The sequence below is a fragment of the Nansenia antarctica genome, assembly GCF_963989245.1.
Source record: "Nansenia antarctica genome assembly, chromosome: 16".
Classification (NCBI taxonomy): domain Eukaryota; kingdom Metazoa; phylum Chordata; class Actinopteri; order Argentiniformes; family Microstomatidae; genus Nansenia; species Nansenia antarctica.
In genome coordinates, this window is record NC_137686.1 from 2,845,489 (window position 1) to 2,862,517 (window position 17,029).

Genomic DNA, 17,029 nt, shown 5'->3' on the forward strand with positions numbered 1-17,029 from the left:
TGGCCCTCCCTCCCCGTCACACCACCACGCCCTGTTGTTTTATGAGAACTGTTACAGATTTTTTTTTTCTTCTTTTTTTTCAGATTTTTTTTCTCATGGTTTCCTTTTTTTTTCTTTTTTCGGGAGACTGAGCACATGAAGCAGCCTTGCGACAGAAGCAACCCTCCAGATTTTCTATCCCTCCGTTTCAGCATTCGGTGTGTTTTTGTGACAGTCGGTGAAAAATGCTGTGGCAGGTCGCTGTTATTTACCTCCACATGCAGACAAGCTCAGACCATCACGGAAGTTTCCAAGGACACTGTGGCTGAAGAATCTGTCGTTCAACTCTAGATGATGATGAAATGTGCAAGTATGGACAGATGGTGTGTATCTGTCAGCAAGTGTTATGTTGCCAGCTTAAGTCCCCTCTATTATTTTATGTATGTTTCAAAATGTTTATATTTCATTTTACATATCAACCATATTAATCATGTGAACGCAATAAGCCAAGCCCTGAAAGGCGCATACTTAGCTCCTATTTAACCTTCCTCCATATATTGCACTGACATTTGATTCTGGATTGGACAATCTGTCCATAGACTCTCTCAATTCACACAATATGAATGATTTTTTCAAAAACTATATTTATTAAGGTAGCATAAGATTTGATATTTCTTCCAAATGAAGGGAGGAAAGTACAGTCAATCATCAATGGAAGGTAGTACTGAGTTGACAATTAAAACTTTGTGACAAACTTCGCACATTTTTAAGAATTCTTTTAATAGCGTACTCAAAAGGGTACCAAATATTTGCGGCAATGACAGATACTGTTGGTTTGCACTAACCAGTACATTGGTTGGTATGGCACAGGGAAGGGAGCAACTTTTAGTGTAGAGTAGTATGATCACATCCAACCTTTTTTTAAAGGGCTTCAACAGTAACTTGCCACCATCGTCTGTTCAATAGAAGTTGGGTATATTTCAGATGTTTTCATATGATTTTGAACCACAGGTCTTAGGGAAGTCGTGAGTCAATTCACTGAGTAATTTGACATGCTATATTCCAGTACGTACATTGTATACCCTTTCTTAATGTTGCATTTTATTCTTATTGAACTCAGCAGTGCACCATCATGCTTTAGTCATATATTATTGTGTAAATGAAAAGGAATGTAAACATGTACTGTTGATAATTATAAATAGACAATGTTTTTTTGTTTTTTTATGTCCCACTCATTATGCATTCCCCGAAATGTGTTGCATGTTTGCATTTTATTTGTGAATAACTTGACCTGCTTTTTACATATTTAATAAAAAAAACTATGTTAAGTGAGCTGTGTTTTGTATGTTTAACCTGCTGTTTGAAAGCTGTAATAAAACCTTTCACCTTTGAGTGTTTCATGATATTGCGTTATTATCCCTCTGAAATATGACCCTCATCATATATTTATATATATATATATATATATATATATATATATATATATATATATATATATATATATATATATATTACCCTTCTCATATTATTAGTGATTGATGAAGAATGATAATTGTTCATTTACACTGAATAATGAGTGATGCTGGTGGAATAAGAGGATACCTTATAGAGATTGATCATATCATAAAGCTGATTATAATATAGTGCATATAGTGCATCTTCTGAATGAGCATATTTTCTGCTGCTCCTGTTGTTAAAACATGGGATGTTTCTGGGTAATTTTTTTAATAGGGTGCATTTTCCGTCCCCAGTACAAATCATATTGTATTTTGTCTAAATTTGGACAAATACTAATTCCATTATTTTTTCATGTATAGTCAATTGTTATTTATTATGAATACAATGATATGGGCAAAAATTCAAATTCAATCTAAAAAATAACTAATAAAAACATAAACATTTCCAAATATGTTATTATTATTTCATTTTCCTGAGCAATATCTATTGAATCAAATATAGTTTTTTATTTAAAAAATTATAATTTAGTACAAAAAAATTAAGGTGGTATGTTTGTCCCTGCAGTCACTGTCCACCCTGTTGAGCTGTGTTAATGTCCCTTTAAAAAACCAAACATATTTCTCAATCACATCACTCATGAGGTGACATCACATCAGTGGAGGGAAATTCAAATGATTTTCTACCTCTTTTACCATTTGATTTTGATGTTTTTATTAAGTGAGTTTAATGTGGTTGAACATAACGTGTCCACCCTGTTAGGCCTAAATATTGAAGAGATCAATCAAATTGAATAATTTAAAAAAACGTTGTTAGTGTCCACCCTGTTAGTGTCCATTCTGTTAGCCCTATTCAATCAGTTGATTTGCCTTGGTCCTAAGCTAACTCTTCACCTCCAGTCCCCCCAACAGCGTTTGCTTTCGTTTCTTCTTTGAACATTGATCTCCCATGATTACAATAGAAATATCATGCACAGTAGCACTAGTCGATAGCCGTTATGGGTGAAGGGTTAGTAGCTACTAAGTAGTACCTTAGTTGGCTAGATCAAATGAAGAACTACAAATCCCAGATGACAGGGAGATGACGTATGACTGCTCTGATGAATCAACCCATATTTCATTAATTTTCTCTATATAACGACGTCGATCATTGATCGGCAACGACACTATATAATAGTTTGCCTAACTGGCCATCGGATTTGTGCTCCTAATATCTAAAAAGCACTACGGTTTTCCTTTTTTATCGGATTAAAGTAGCGAAGACCAGAAATTCCCATTGACCACCAGTCAAACTTCTCCGCTTCTATCACCCAAAAAGGGGCGTGGACATTCTGATGACAGGGAGGTGACGCGCAATTGCTCTGATGAATACCAGCCCACTTCCTGGATGGGTCCTGATGACGTAGCGGCTTCACGCGCCAAGGAGGAACACTGTGTTCATCAGCTGTTCTGTTCACTTACTCCTACGTATTGTTTTGTCTCAGAAAAGAGAAACGATCCTATTAGTGTAACCTAACCGGGTCATATTAGCTTGAACATTGATGACATTAACGGCGACATCCATCTAAATGTATTGATATAGCTTAATCTGCAATTATGTCTGTTGGAAAGGTAAGTTTTAAGTAGCTAGCTAGGTAGCTTGCTATTGAGCTAAAGTATGATGTTTCGACTTCATTGACACTGTTGTGACTAGTTAGTAGTGTTTCACTGTTGTGACTAGTTAGTAGTGTTTCACTGTTGTGACTAGTTAGTAGTGTTTCACTGTTGTGACTAGTTAGTAGTGTTTCACTGTTGTGACTAGTTAGTAGTGTTTCACTGTTGTGACTAGTTAGTAGTGTTTCACTGTTGTGACTAGGTAGTAGTGTTTCACTGTTGTGACTAGGTAGTAGTGTTACACTGTTGTGACTAGTTAGTAGTGTTTCACTGTTGTGACTAGGTAGTAGTGTTTCACTGTTGTGACTAGGTAGTAGTGTTTCACTGTTGTGACTAGTTAGTAGTGTTTCACTGTTGTGACTAGTTAGTAGTGTTTCACTGTTGTGACTAGTTAGTAGTGTTTCACTGTTGTGACTAGTTAGTAGTGTTTCACTGTTGTGACTAGTTAGTAGTGTTACACTGTTGTGACTAGTTAGTAGTGTTTCACTGTTGTGACTAGTTAGTAGTGTTTCACTGTTGTGACTAGTTAGTAGTGTTACACTGTTGTGACTAGTTAGTAGTGTTTCACTGTTGTGACTAGTTAGTAGTGTTTCACTGTTGTGACTAGTTAGTAGTGTTACACTGTTGTGACTAGTTAGTAGTGTTTCACTGTTGTGACTAGTTAGTAGTGTTTCACTGTTGTGACTAGGTAGTAGTGTTTCACTGTTGTGACTAGGTAGTAGTGTTTCACTGTTGTGACTAGTTAGTAGTGTTACACTGTTGTGACTAGTTAGTAGTGTTTCACTGTTGTGACTAGTTAGTAGTGTTTCACTGTTGTGACTAGTTAGTAGTGTTACACTGTTGTGACTAGTTAGTAGTGTTACACTGTTGTGACTAGTTAGTAGTGTTTCACTGTTGTGACTAGTAAGTAGTGTTTCACTGTTGTGACTAGTTAGTAGTGTTTCACTGTTGTGACTAGTTAGTAGTGTTTCACTGTTGTGACTAGTTAGTAGTGTTTCACTGTTGTGACTAGTTAGTAGTGTTTCACTGTTGTGACTAGTTAGTAGTGTTACACTGTTGTGACTAGTTAGTAGTGTTTCACTGTTGTGACTAGTTAATAGTGTTTCACTGTTGTGACTAGTTAATAGTGTTTCACTGTTGTGACTAGTTAGTAGTGTTACACTGTTGTGACTAGTTAGTAGTGTTACACTGTTGTGACTAGTTAGTAGTGTTTCACTGTTGTGACTAGTTAGTAGTGTTACACTGTTGTGACTAGTTAGTAGTGTTTCACTGTTGTGACTAGTTAGTAGTGTTTCACTGTTGTGACTAGTTAATAGTGTTTCACTGTTGTGACTAGTTAATAGTGTTTCACTGTTGTGACTAGTTAGTAGTGTTACACTGTTGTGACTAGTTAGTAGTGTTACACTGTTGTGACTAGTTAGTAGTGTTTCACTGTTGTGACTAGTTAATAGTGTTTCACTGTTGTGACTAGTTAATAGTGTTTCACTGTTGTGACTAGTTAGTAGTGTTACACTGTTGTGACTAGTTAGTAGTGTTTCACTGTTGTGACTAGTTAGTAGTGTTACACTGTTGTGACTAGTTAGTAGTGTTTCACTGTTGTGACTAGTTAGTAGTGTTTCACTGTTGTGACTAGTTAGTAGTGTTACACTGTTGTGACTAGTTAGTAGTGTTTCACTGTTGTGACTAGTTAGTAGTGTTTCACTGTTGTGACTAGTTAGTAGTGTTTCACTGTTGTGACTAGTTAGTAGTGTTACACTGTTGTGACTAGTTAGTAGTGTTTCACTGTTGTGACTAGTTAATAGTGTTTCACTGTTGTGACTAGTTAATAGTGTTTCACTGTTGTGACTAGTTAGTAGTGTTACTCTGTTGTGACTAGTTAGTAGTGTTTCACTGTTGTGACTAGTTAGTAGTGTTACACTGTTGTGACTAGTTAGTAGTGTTTCACTGTTGTGACTAGTTAGTAGTGTTTCACTGTTGTGACTAGTTAGTAGTGTTACACTGTTGTGACTAGTTAGTAGTGTTTCACTGTTGTGACTAGTTAGTAGTGTTTCACTGTTGTGACTAGTTAGTAGTGTTACACTGTTGTGACTAGTTAGTAGTGTTTCACTGTTGTGACTAGTTAGTAGTGTTTCACTGTTGTGACTAGTTAGTAGTGTTACACTGTTGTGACTAGTTAGTAGTGTTTCACTGTTGTGACTAGTTAGTAGTGTTTCACTGTTGTGACTAGGTAGTAGTGTTTCACTGTTGTGACTAGTTAGTAGTGTTACACTGTTGTGACTAGTTAGTAGTGTTTCACTGTTGTGACTAGTTAGTAGTGTTTCACTGTTGTGACTAGTTAGTAGTGTTACACTGTTGTGACTAGTTAGTAGTGTTACACTGTTGTGACTAGTTAGTAGTGTTTCACTGTTGTGACTAGTAAGTAGTGTTTCACTGTTGTGACTAGTTAGTAGTGTTTCACTGTTGTGACTAGTTAGTAGTGTTTCACTGTTGTGACTAGTTAGTAGTGTTTCACTGTTGTGACTAGTTAGTAGTGTTTCACTGTTGTGACTAGTTAGTAGTGTTACACTGTTGTGACTAGTTAGTAGTGTTTCACTGTTGTGACTAGTTAATAGTGTTTCACTGTTGTGACTAGTTAATAGTGTTTCACTGTTGTGACTAGTTAGTAGTGTTACACTGTTGTGACTAGTTAGTAGTGTTTCACTGTTGTGACTAGTTAATAGTGTTTCACTGTTGTGACTAGTTAGTAGTGTTTCACTGTTGTGACTAGTTAGTAGTGTTTCACTGTTGTGACTAGTTAGTAGTGTTTCACTGTTGTGACTAGTTAGTAGTGTTACACTGTTGTGACTAGTTAGTAGTGTTTCACTGTTGTGACTAGTTAATAGTGTTTCACTGTTGTGACTAGTTAATAGTGTTTCACTGTTGTGACTAGTTAGTAGTGTTACACTGTTGTGACTAGTTAGTAGTGTTACACTGTTGTGACTAGTTAGTAGTGTTTCACTGTTGTGACTAGTTAGTAGTGTTACACTGTTGTGACTAGTTAGTAGTGTTTCACTGTTGTGACTAGTTAGTAGTGTTTCACTGTTGTGACTAGTTAATAGTGTTTCACTGTTGTGACTAGTTAATAGTGTTTCACTGTTGTGACTAGTTAGTAGTGTTACACTGTTGTGACTAGTTAGTAGTGTTACACTGTTGTGACTAGTTAGTAGTGTTTCACTGTTGTGACTAGTTAATAGTGTTTCACTGTTGTGACTAGTTAATAGTGTTTCACTGTTGTGACTAGTTAGTAGTGTTACACTGTTGTGACTAGTTAGTAGTGTTTCACTGTTGTGACTAGTTAGTAGTGTTACACTGTTGTGACTAGTTAGTAGTGTTTCACTGTTGTGACTAGTTAGTAGTGTTTCACTGTTGTGACTAGTTAGTAGTGTTACACTGTTGTGACTAGTTAGTAGTGTTTCACTGTTGTGACTAGTTAGTAGTGTTTCACTGTTGTGACTAGTTAGTAGTGTTTCACTGTTGTGACTAGTTAGTAGTGTTACACTGTTGTGACTAGTTAGTAGTGTTTCACTGTTGTGACTAGTTAATAGTGTTTCACTGTTGTGACTAGTTAATAGTGTTTCACTGTTGTGACTAGTTAGTAGTGTTACTCTGTTGTGACTAGTTAGTAGTGTTTCACTGTTGTGACTAGTTAGTAGTGTTACACTGTTGTGACTAGTTAGTAGTGTTTCACTGTTGTGACTAGTTAGTAGTGTTTCACTGTTGTGACTAGTTAGTAGTGTTACACTGTTGTGACTAGTTAGTAGTGTTTCACTGTTGTGACTAGTTAGTAGTGTTTCACTGTTGTGACTAGTTAGTAGTGTTACACTGTTGTGACTAGTTAGTAGTGTTTCACTGTTGTGACTAGTTAGTAGTGTTTCACTGTTGTGACTAGTTAGTAGTGTTACACTGTTGTGACTAGTTAGTAGTGTTTCACTGTTGTGACTAGTTAGTAGTGTTTCACTGTTGTGACTAGGTAGTAGTGTTTCACTGTTGTGACTAGTTAGTAGTGTTACACTGTTGTGACTAGTTAGTAGTGTTTCACTGTTGTGACTAGTTAGTAGTGTTTCACTGTTGTGACTAGTTAGTAGTGTTACACTGTTGTGACTAGTTAGTAGTGTTACACTGTTGTGACTAGTTAGTAGTGTTTCACTGTTGTGACTAGTTAGTAGTGTTACACTGTTGTGACTAGTTAGTAGTGTTTCACTGTTGTGACTAGTAAGTAGTGTTTCACTGTTGTGACTAGTTAGTAGTGTTTCACTGTTGTGACTAGTTAGTAGTGTTTCACTGTTGTGACTAGTTAGTAGTGTTTCACTGTTGTGACTAGTTAGTAGTGTTTCACTGTTGTGACTAGTTAGTAGTGTTACACTGTTGTGACTAGTTAGTAGTGTTTCACTGTTGTGACTAGTTAATAGTGTTTCACTGTTGTGACTAGTTAATAGTGTTTCACTGTTGTGACTAGTTAGTAGTGTTACACTGTTGTGACTAGTTAGTAGTGTTTCACTGTTGTGACTAGTTAGTAGTGTTTCACTGTTGTGACTAGTTAGTATTGTCACACTGTTGTGACTAGTTAGTAGTGTTTCACTGTTGTGACTAGTTAATAGTGTTTCACTGTTGTGACTAGTTAATAGTGTTTCACTGTTGTGACTAGTTAGTAGTGTTACACTGTTGTGACTAGTTAGTAGTGTTACACTGTTGTGACTAGTTAGTAGTGTTTCACTGTTGTGACTAGTTAATAGTGTTTCACTGTTGTGACTAGTTAATAGTGTTTCACTGTTGTGACTAGTTAGTAGTGTTACACTGTTGTGACTAGTTAGTAGTGTTTCACTGTTGTGACTAGTTAGTAGTGTTACACTGTTGTGACTAGTTAGTAGTGTTTCACTGTTGTGACTAGTTAGTAGTGTTTCACTGTTGTGACTAGTTAGTAGTGTTACACTGTTGTGACTAGTTAGTAGTGTTTCACTGTTGTGACTAGTTAGTAGTGTTTCACTGTTGTGACTAGTTAGTAGTGTTACACTGTTGTGACTAGTTAGTAGTGTTTCACTGTTGTGACTAGTTAGTAGTGTTTCACTGTTGTGACTAGTTAGTAGTGTTACACTGTTGTGACTAGTTAGTAGTGTTTCACTGTTGTGACTAGTTAGTAGTGTTTCACTGTTGTGACTAGTTAGTAGTGTTTCACTGTTGTGACTAGTTAGTAGTGTTACACTGTTGTGACTAGTTAGTAGTGTTTCACTGTTGTGACTAGTTAATAGTGTTTCACTGTTGTGACTAGTTAATAGTGTTTCACTGTTGTGACTAGTTAGTAGTGTTACTCTGTTGTGACTAGTTAGTAGTGTTTCACTGTTGTGACTAGTTAGTAGTGTTACACTGTTGTGACTAGTTAGTAGTGTTTCACTGTTGTGACTAGTTAGTAGTGTTTCACTGTTGTGACTAGTTAGTAGTGTTACACTGTTGTGACTAGTTAGTAGTGTTTCACTGTTGTGACTAGTTAGTAGTGTTTCACTGTTGTGACTAGTTAGTAGTGTTACACTGTTGTGACTAGTTAGTAGTGTTTCACTGTTGTGACTAGTTAGTAGTGTTTCACTGTTGTGACTAGTTAGTAGTGTTACACTGTTGTGACTAGTTAGTAGTGTTTCACTGTTGTGACTAGTTAGTAGTGTTTCACTGTTGTGACTAGGTAGTAGTGTTTCACTGTTGTGACTAGTTAGTAGTGTTACACTGTTGTGACTAGTTAGTAGTGTTTCACTGTTGTGACTAGTTAGTAGTGTTTCACTGTTGTGACTAGTTAGTAGTGTTACACTGTTGTGACTAGTTAGTAGTGTTACACTGTTGTGACTAGTTAGTAGTGTTTCACTGTTGTGACTAGTAAGTAGTGTTTCACTGTTGTGACTAGTTAGTAGTGTTTCACTGTTGTGACTAGTTAGTAGTGTTTCACTGTTGTGACTAGTTAGTAGTGTTTCACTGTTGTGACTAGTTAGTAGTGTTTCACTGTTGTGACTAGTTAGTAGTGTTACACTGTTGTGACTAGTTAGTAGTGTTTCACTGTTGTGACTAGTTAATAGTGTTTCACTGTTGTGACTAGTTAATAGTGTTTCACTGTTGTGACTAGTTAGTAGTGTTACACTGTTGTGACTAGTTAGTAGTGTTTCACTGTTGTGACTAGTTAATAGTGTTTCACTGTTGTGACTAGTTAGTATTGTCACACTGTTGTGACTAGTTAGTAGTGTTTCACTGTTGTGACTAGTTAGTAGTGTTTCACTGTTGTGACTAGTTAGTAGTGTTTCACTGTTGTGACTATTTAGTAGTGTTTCACTGTTGTGACTAGGTAGTAGTGTTTTTCACCTCACTGTTGTGACTAGTTAGTAGTGTTTCACCTCACACTGTTGTGACTAGTTAGTAGTGTTTCACTGTTGTGACTAGTTAGTAGTGTTACACTGTTGTGACTAGTTAGTAGTGTTACACTGTTGTGACTAGTTAGTAGTGTTTCACTGTTGTGACTAGTTAGTAGTGTTTCACTGTTGTGACTAGGTAGTAGTGTTTCACTGTTGTGACTAGTTAGTAGTGTTACACTGTTGTGACTAGTTAGTAGTGTTTCACTGTTGTGACTAGTTAGTAGTGTTTCACTGTTGTGACTAGTTAGTAGTGTTTCACTGTTGTGACTAGTTAGTAGTGTTTCACTGTTGTGACTAGTTAGTAGTGTTTCACTGTTGTGACTAGTTAGTAGTGTTTCACTGTTGTGACTAGTTAATAGTGTTTCACTGTTGTGACTAGTTAATAGTGTTTCACTGTTGTGACTAGTTAATAGTGTTTCACTGTTGTGACTAGGGCTGCAACTAACGATTATTTTGGTAGTCGACTAATCTGTCGATTATTTTTCCGATTAGTCGTGTGGCTTTTCGCTGCACGTAAATGGCGACGCAGAAGCACAAATCCGGCTTAACTAGCTATCTAACCTAACGTTACGCCAAGCTACAGCTGCTCACAGAGCTAGTTGATTGGCTAGCTAGCATTGCTGGCTAGACTACAGACAGCTCACGTTAGTAGGCTACGCTTGGCGCTGTTTATCTTACAGACAGCTCGCTGGTGGACTCAACATAATTTAAATAGCATTCACTTATCAAGCATCATTCATGATCATCCACCATGACTACCTGGTATTTTAATAGCGACCACCCCTCACTTCATTTCGTCTCGCGTTCTCCTGGCTTCAACATGGAAAACCCCTGCTACGTAACGTTACATACAAGCGCCTCTGTCTGTCACACGCGTGCCACAGGGCAAATAAATTAATAGCACAAACGCTCATAGCATGTACAGCCCTGTCCATGGGACGTTGTTTTCCAACATGTAACAGTAAAGCTAACATAAACATTACGACCCTAACAATATAACGTTAGCCAGTTAAAACTTACCCAGCTGATTCTTGCATGGCTCCCGTAAAAAAAAAAAAGTTTTTTTTTTTTTTCATAATACGATTAGTCGACATAAAATTCCGCGTCGACGAGTTTTTATGATCGACGTCGTCGATTATGTCGACTAATCGTTGCAGAGCTAGTTGTGACTAGTTAGTAGTGTTACACTGTTGTGACTAGTTAGTAGTGTTTCACTGTTGTGACTAGTTAATAGTGTTTCACTGTTGTGACTAGTTAGTATTGTCACACTGTTGTGACTAGTTAGTAGTGTTTCACTGTTGTGACTAGTTAGTAGTGTTTCACTGTTGTGACTAGTTAGTAGTGTTTCACTGTTGTGACTATTTAGTAGTGTTTCACTGTTGTGACTAGGTAGTAGTAGTGTTTTTCACCTCACTGTTGTGACTAGTTAGTAGTGTTTCACCTCACACTGTTGTGACTAGTTAGTAGTGTTTCACTGTTGTGACTAGTTAGTAGTGTTACACTGTTGTGACTAGTTAGTGGTGTTACACTGTTGTGACTAGTTAGTAGTGTTTCACTGTTGTGACTAGTTAGTAGTGTTTCACTGTTGTGACTAGTTAGTAGTGTTTCACTGTTGTGACTAGTTAGTAGTGTTTCACTGTTGTGACTAGTTAGTAGTGTTTCACTGTTGTGACTAGTTAGTAGTGTTACACTGTGGTGACTAGGTAGTAGTGTTTCACTGTTGTGACTAGTTAGTAGTGTTACACTGTTGTGACTAGTTAGTAGTGTTACACTGTTGTGACTAGTTAGTAGTGTTTCACTGTTGTGACTAGTTAATAGTGTTTCACTGTTGTGACTATTTAGTAGTGTTTCACTGTTGTGACTAGTTAGTAGTGTTTCACTGTTGTGACTATTTAGTAGTGTTTCACTGTTGTGACTAGGTAGTAGTAGTGTTTTTCACCTCACTGTTATGACTAGTTAGTAGTGTTTCACCTCACACTGTTGTGACTAGGTAGTAGTAGTGTTTTTCACCTCACTGTTGTGACTAGTTAGTAGTGTTTCACCTCACACTGTTGTGACTAGTTAGTAGTGTTTCACTGTTGTGACTAGTTAGTAGTGTTACACTGTTGTGACTAGTTAGTGGTGTTACACTGTTGTGACTAGTTAGTAGTGTTTCACTGTTGTGACTAGTTAGTAGTGTTTCACTGTTGTGACTAGTTAGTAGTGTTTCACTGTTGTGACTAGTTAGTAGTGTTTCACTGTTGTGACTAGTTAGTAGTGTTTCACTGTTGTGACTCGTTAGTAGTGTTACACTGTTGTGACTAGGTAGTAGTGTTTCACTGTTGTGACTAGTTAGTAGTGTTACACTGTTGTGACTAGTTAGTAGTGTTACACTGTTGTGACTAGTTAGTAGTGTTTCACTGTTGTGACTAGTTAATAGTGTTTCACTGTTGTGACTAGTTAGTAGTGTTTCACTGTTGTGACTAGTTAGTAGTGTTTCACTGTTGTGACTAGTTAGTAGTATTACACTGTTGTGACTAGTTAGTAGTGTTACACTGTTGTGACTAGTTAGTAGTGTTTCACTGTTGTGACTAGTTAATAGTGTTTCACTGTTGTGACTAGTTAGTAGTGTTACACTGTTGTGACTAGTTAGTAGTGTTACACTGTTGTGACTAGTTAGTAGTGTTTCACTGTTGTGACTCGTTAGTAGTGTTTCACTGTTGTGACTAGTTAGTAGTGTTACACTGTTGTGACTAGTTAATAGTGTTTCACTGTTGTGACTAGTTAGTAGTGTTTCACTGTTGTGACTAGTTAATAGTGTTTCACTGTTGTGACTAGTTAGTAGTGGTTCACTGTTGTGACTAGTTAGTAGTGTTACACTGTTGTGACTAGTTAGTAGTGTTACACTGTTGTGACTAGTTAGTAGTGTAACACTGTTGTGACTAGTTAGTAGTGTTACACTGTTGTGACTAGTTAGTAGTGTTTCACTGTTGTGACTAGTTAGTAGTGTTTCACTGTTGTGACTAGTTAGTAGTGTTTCACTGTTGTGACTAGTTAGTAGTGTTACACTGTTGTGACTAGTTAGTAGTGTTACACTGTTGTGACTAGTTAGTAGTGTTACACTGTTGTGACTAGTTAGTAGTGTTACACTGTTGTGACTAGTTAGTAGTGTTTCACTGTTGTGACTAGTTAGTAGTGTTTCACTGTTGTGACTAGTTAGTAGTGTTTCACTGTTGTGACTAGTTAGTAGTGTTACACTGTTGTGACTAGGTAGTAGTGTTTCACTGTTGTGACTAGTTAGTAGTGTTACACTGTTGTGACTAGGTAGTAGTGTTTCACTGTTGTGACTAGTTAGTAGTGTTACACTGTTGTGACTAGTTAGTAGTGTTACACTGTTGTGACTAGTTAGTAGTGTTTCACTGTTGTGACTAGTTAATAGTGTTTCACTGTTGTGACTAGTTAATAGTGTTTCACTGTTGTGACTAGTTAATAGTGTTTCACTGTTGTGACTAGTTAGTAGTGTTTCACTGTTGTGACTAGTTAGTAGTGTTACACTGTTGTGACTAGTTAGTAGTGTTACACTGTTGTGTGACTAGTTAGTAGTGTTACACTGTTGTGACTAGTTAGTAGTGTTACACTGTTGTGACTAGTTAGTAGTGTTACACTGTTGTGACTATTTAGTAGTGTTTCACTGTTGTGACTAGTTAGTAGTGTTTCACTGTTGTGACTAGTTAGTAGTGTTTCACTGTTGTGACTAGTTAGTAGTGTTTCACTGTTGTGACTAGTTAGTAGTGTTTCACTGTTGTGACTAGTTAGTAGTGTTACACTGTTGTGACTAGGTAGTAGTGTTTCACTGTTGTGACTAGTTAGTAGTGTTACACTGTTGTGACTAGGTAGTAGTGTTTCACTGTTGTGACTAGTTAGTAGTGTTACACTGTTGTGACTAGTTAGTAGTGTTACACTGTTGTGACTAGTTAGTAGTGTTTCACTGTTGTGACTAGTTAATAGTGTTCACTGTTGTGACTAGTTAATAGTGTTTCACTGTTGTGACTAGTTAGTAGTGTTTCACTGTTGTGACTAGTTAGTTATGTCACACTGTTGTGACTAGTTAGTAGTGTTTCACTGTTGTGACTAGTTAGTAGTGTTTCACTGTTGTGACTAGTTAGTAGTGTTTCACTGTTGTGACTAGTTAGTAGTGTTTCACTGTTTTGACTAGTTAGTAGTGTTTCACTGTTGTGACTAGTTAGTAGTGTTTCACTGTTGTGACTAGGTAGTAGTGTTTTTCACCTCACTGTTGTGACTAGTTAGTAGTGTTTCACCTCACACTGTTGTGACTAGTTAGTAGTGTTTCACTGTTGTGACTAGTTAGTAGTGTTACACTGTTGTGACTAGTTAGTAGTAGGGTTGGGTATCGTTTGGGTTTTATCCGGTACCGGTACATAACCGATACTTTAAAAACGGTACCGGTACCAAAACGGTACTTAATTCGGTACTTTTGATTTTTTTAAATGACATATATATACTGTATATAATAATAACACGGTCAACAACATTAAACAGCTTTTCACTTTTTTATTGCTGAGGCACAATATATATTAGTTAAATATACACTCAAATTAAAATAAATGAAAATAAAACTCCTGCTGACTGAGGCACAATATACATATATATATATAATATTACAGTTAAATATACACTCAAATAAAAAATAAATTAAAATAAAACTCCCACCTCAGCAATTCTTTTGCAAAAAGATCAGCATATTTGCCTTCTCTGGCAAAATACGACACCTCTCTTGACTTTTTTATTGTCATTTTGACTTTTTTTTGGTTTTGACATAATTGTCTAATGGCACAGATTTATAAACATAAAGTAAACAAATATTGTTTTCACGTCACTTTACCTGAAACTAGGGATGGACGGTTTCCAATTATTGAAACCGAAAAACCGTCAGAGAGTAAAACCGCGGTTTTCCGGTTAACCGAAAAATACAGTAAAAAAAAAAAAAATAAAAAAAAAAGTAAAAGTAAAAAAAAAAAAAAACTAAAGAGCGCCAATTTCAAATAATTGAGCCCTACTGCTACAATACACTCATGTCGAACACCATTAAAACACCGTAAGCACAGTCACAACACATTTAGGCTACTTAGTTTCACAAATATAAGTGGAAAGGCAGACTTTTGTAAGCTACACCATACATGAAAACACATGAACACTTAACACACCAGCTCCGCTGATCCAGGGTGCACGCCTGCACGGAAGATCATCTCTTGGAACAGCGTCTTCATTGAATGAACTGCTTTCTCAATATCTTGGTTCTTAGACAAAGTTTCAGCTGCTGCTCAATGTATTTAAATATTTGAATACTGCTCAATAATCACTGAAATATTAGACTTAGAATTATGCAGTGAACATACTTAAAGCTTTTCATAAAAACCACATGCCGCGAGACTGACTCGTCCTGAACTGTCGTAAGTCAATCAACAAAGAATGCCCCATCAAAATAAAAGTGCCCATGGTAGAGCTGTCAAAATAGAGCTTTCAAAATAAATGTACTAATACAGATAGAGATAAATACAGAACTACCTTTGCGTCACTAAGTGACCGCGTATCTTCTGAGACATGCGTTCTGTCATCACTTTCAGTAGCGCCTTCACACACAGTGGCGCTGTGCACAAACACTCTTGATCCGTATAGCTCTTGTTTTATTATATTGTGGTTTAGTAAATACTGCACTTGGAGTTACATTCAATGCATGATTTGTGCTATAGAACATAAATAAAGTTTGATTGATTGATTGATATCAAATCAAATCACATTTTATTTCTATAGCGCATTTCTCACAAAAGTGACCCAATGCGCTTTACAGAGAGCAGCGAAAATGATCTTATTAAATGTAAGCGAGTAATTGTAAAAAACCTTTCCTATCTACCAATAACTGAAGGCAACTATCTTTCCCATAGAGTGATTCGTTACCCTTAAATATAATCCCAATTAGATATTAATCCTCAGTTATTCTTCACAACTGACCAAACCTCTCACTCATTGCGCGGCAGATTCAGACTGTATCATTGTTATTTTCACACACGACAAACATGTGACATGTTCCAGTTTTATTCTTATTCTATTTTATTCTTCTAAAAAAAAAAAAAAAAAAAAAAAAAAACGGTTTCAGACGGTTTTGATAAAAAACCGTTTCTATTTTTATAAACCCCGGTTTTCGGTTTAACCGAAAAACCGTCCATCCCTACCTGAAACTGAACGACACAGCGCGGAGCGAATTCCCTGGTAAAACGTTTCTCTCCCCCCGCTGTCAACGGGAGTCGTCAACCAGGAAGCGGTGCTGAGAGAGCAAGACACGGATCTACCGGCATTTGACTGCCGCTGGACTGAGGAACACCATAGGCACAGCACATCGCCATAATAGCGATAAAGTGCGAATGATTTTAAGCATTTTGAGCACTTCGCGTTGTTTTCGTCGAGTCGGGTGAAATGCAGCCACACTTTAGAACGCTGCTTCATTAGGGCCTTCGGCATTCTCGGTGACCTCGTAGCTAGGCTAGCTAGCGAAATTCGATAATATTATTATGATTATGATGATGATAATAATAATAATAATACAATAATACAATAATACAATCACTAACTATATTACTACACTTACTATAAACTCACTCTTCTTAAGTTGTCAACACAACTGCTCACCTCACTACCACGACACGCACTGATTGGAAATTTAACAGGCGATGTCACGTCACGACTCAAGTCACGTGTGGTTGACTGTTGCATGACACCGGACACGAGGGGGAAAAAAAAAAAAAAAAGTACCGAAATGAGGTACCGAAATCTCCTTTGCGATTCGGTACGGGTACATACCGAATGTAAAGTAACCGGTACCTACCGGTACCGATTTTCGGTACCCAACCCTAGTTAGTAGTGTTACACTGTTGTGAGTAGTTAGTAGTGTTTCACTGTTGTGACTAGGTAGTAGTGTTTTTCACCTCACTGTTGTGACTAGTTAGTAGTGTTTCACCTCACACTGTTGTGACTAGTTAGTAGTGTTTCACTGTTGTGACTAGTTAGTAGTGTTACACTGTTGTGACTAGTTAGTAGTGTTACACTGTTGTGACTAGTTAGTAGTGTTTCACTGTTGTGACTAGTTAGTAGTGTTTCACTGTTGTGACTAGTTAGTAGTGTTTCACTGTTGTGACTAGTTAGTAGTGTTTCACTGTTGTGATTAGTTAGTAGTGTTACACTGTTGTGACTAGTTAGTAGTGTTTCACTGTTGTGACTAGTTAGTAGTGTTACACTGGTGTGATTAGTTAGTAGTGTTACACTGTTGTGACTAGTTAGTAGTGTTTCACTGTTGTGACTAGTTAGTAGTGTTACACTGTTGTGATTAGTTAGTAGTGTTACACTGTTGTGACTAGTTTGTAGTGTTTCACTGTTGTGACTAGTTAGTAGTGTTTCACTGTTGTGACTAGTTAGTAGTGTTTCACTGTTGTGACTAGTTAGTAGTGTTACACTGTTGTGACTAGT

At 36.9% G+C, this 17,029-nt stretch overlaps 1 protein-coding gene across 1 annotated transcript in view; it reads left to right on the forward strand.

The window, feature by feature from the left end:
* Nucleotides 1-3,029: 3,029 nt before the first annotated feature.
* Nucleotides 3,030-17,029, forward strand: part of spidr (scaffold protein involved in DNA repair) — a gene marked incomplete at its 5' end in the record, with an annotated part of 89,492 nt that continues 75,492 nt past the window's right edge. The window contains 1 exon segment of the mRNA XM_080546547.1: nucleotides 3,030-3,044. Coding sequence (XP_080402673.1) covers nucleotides 3,030-3,044 — 15 coding nt within the window.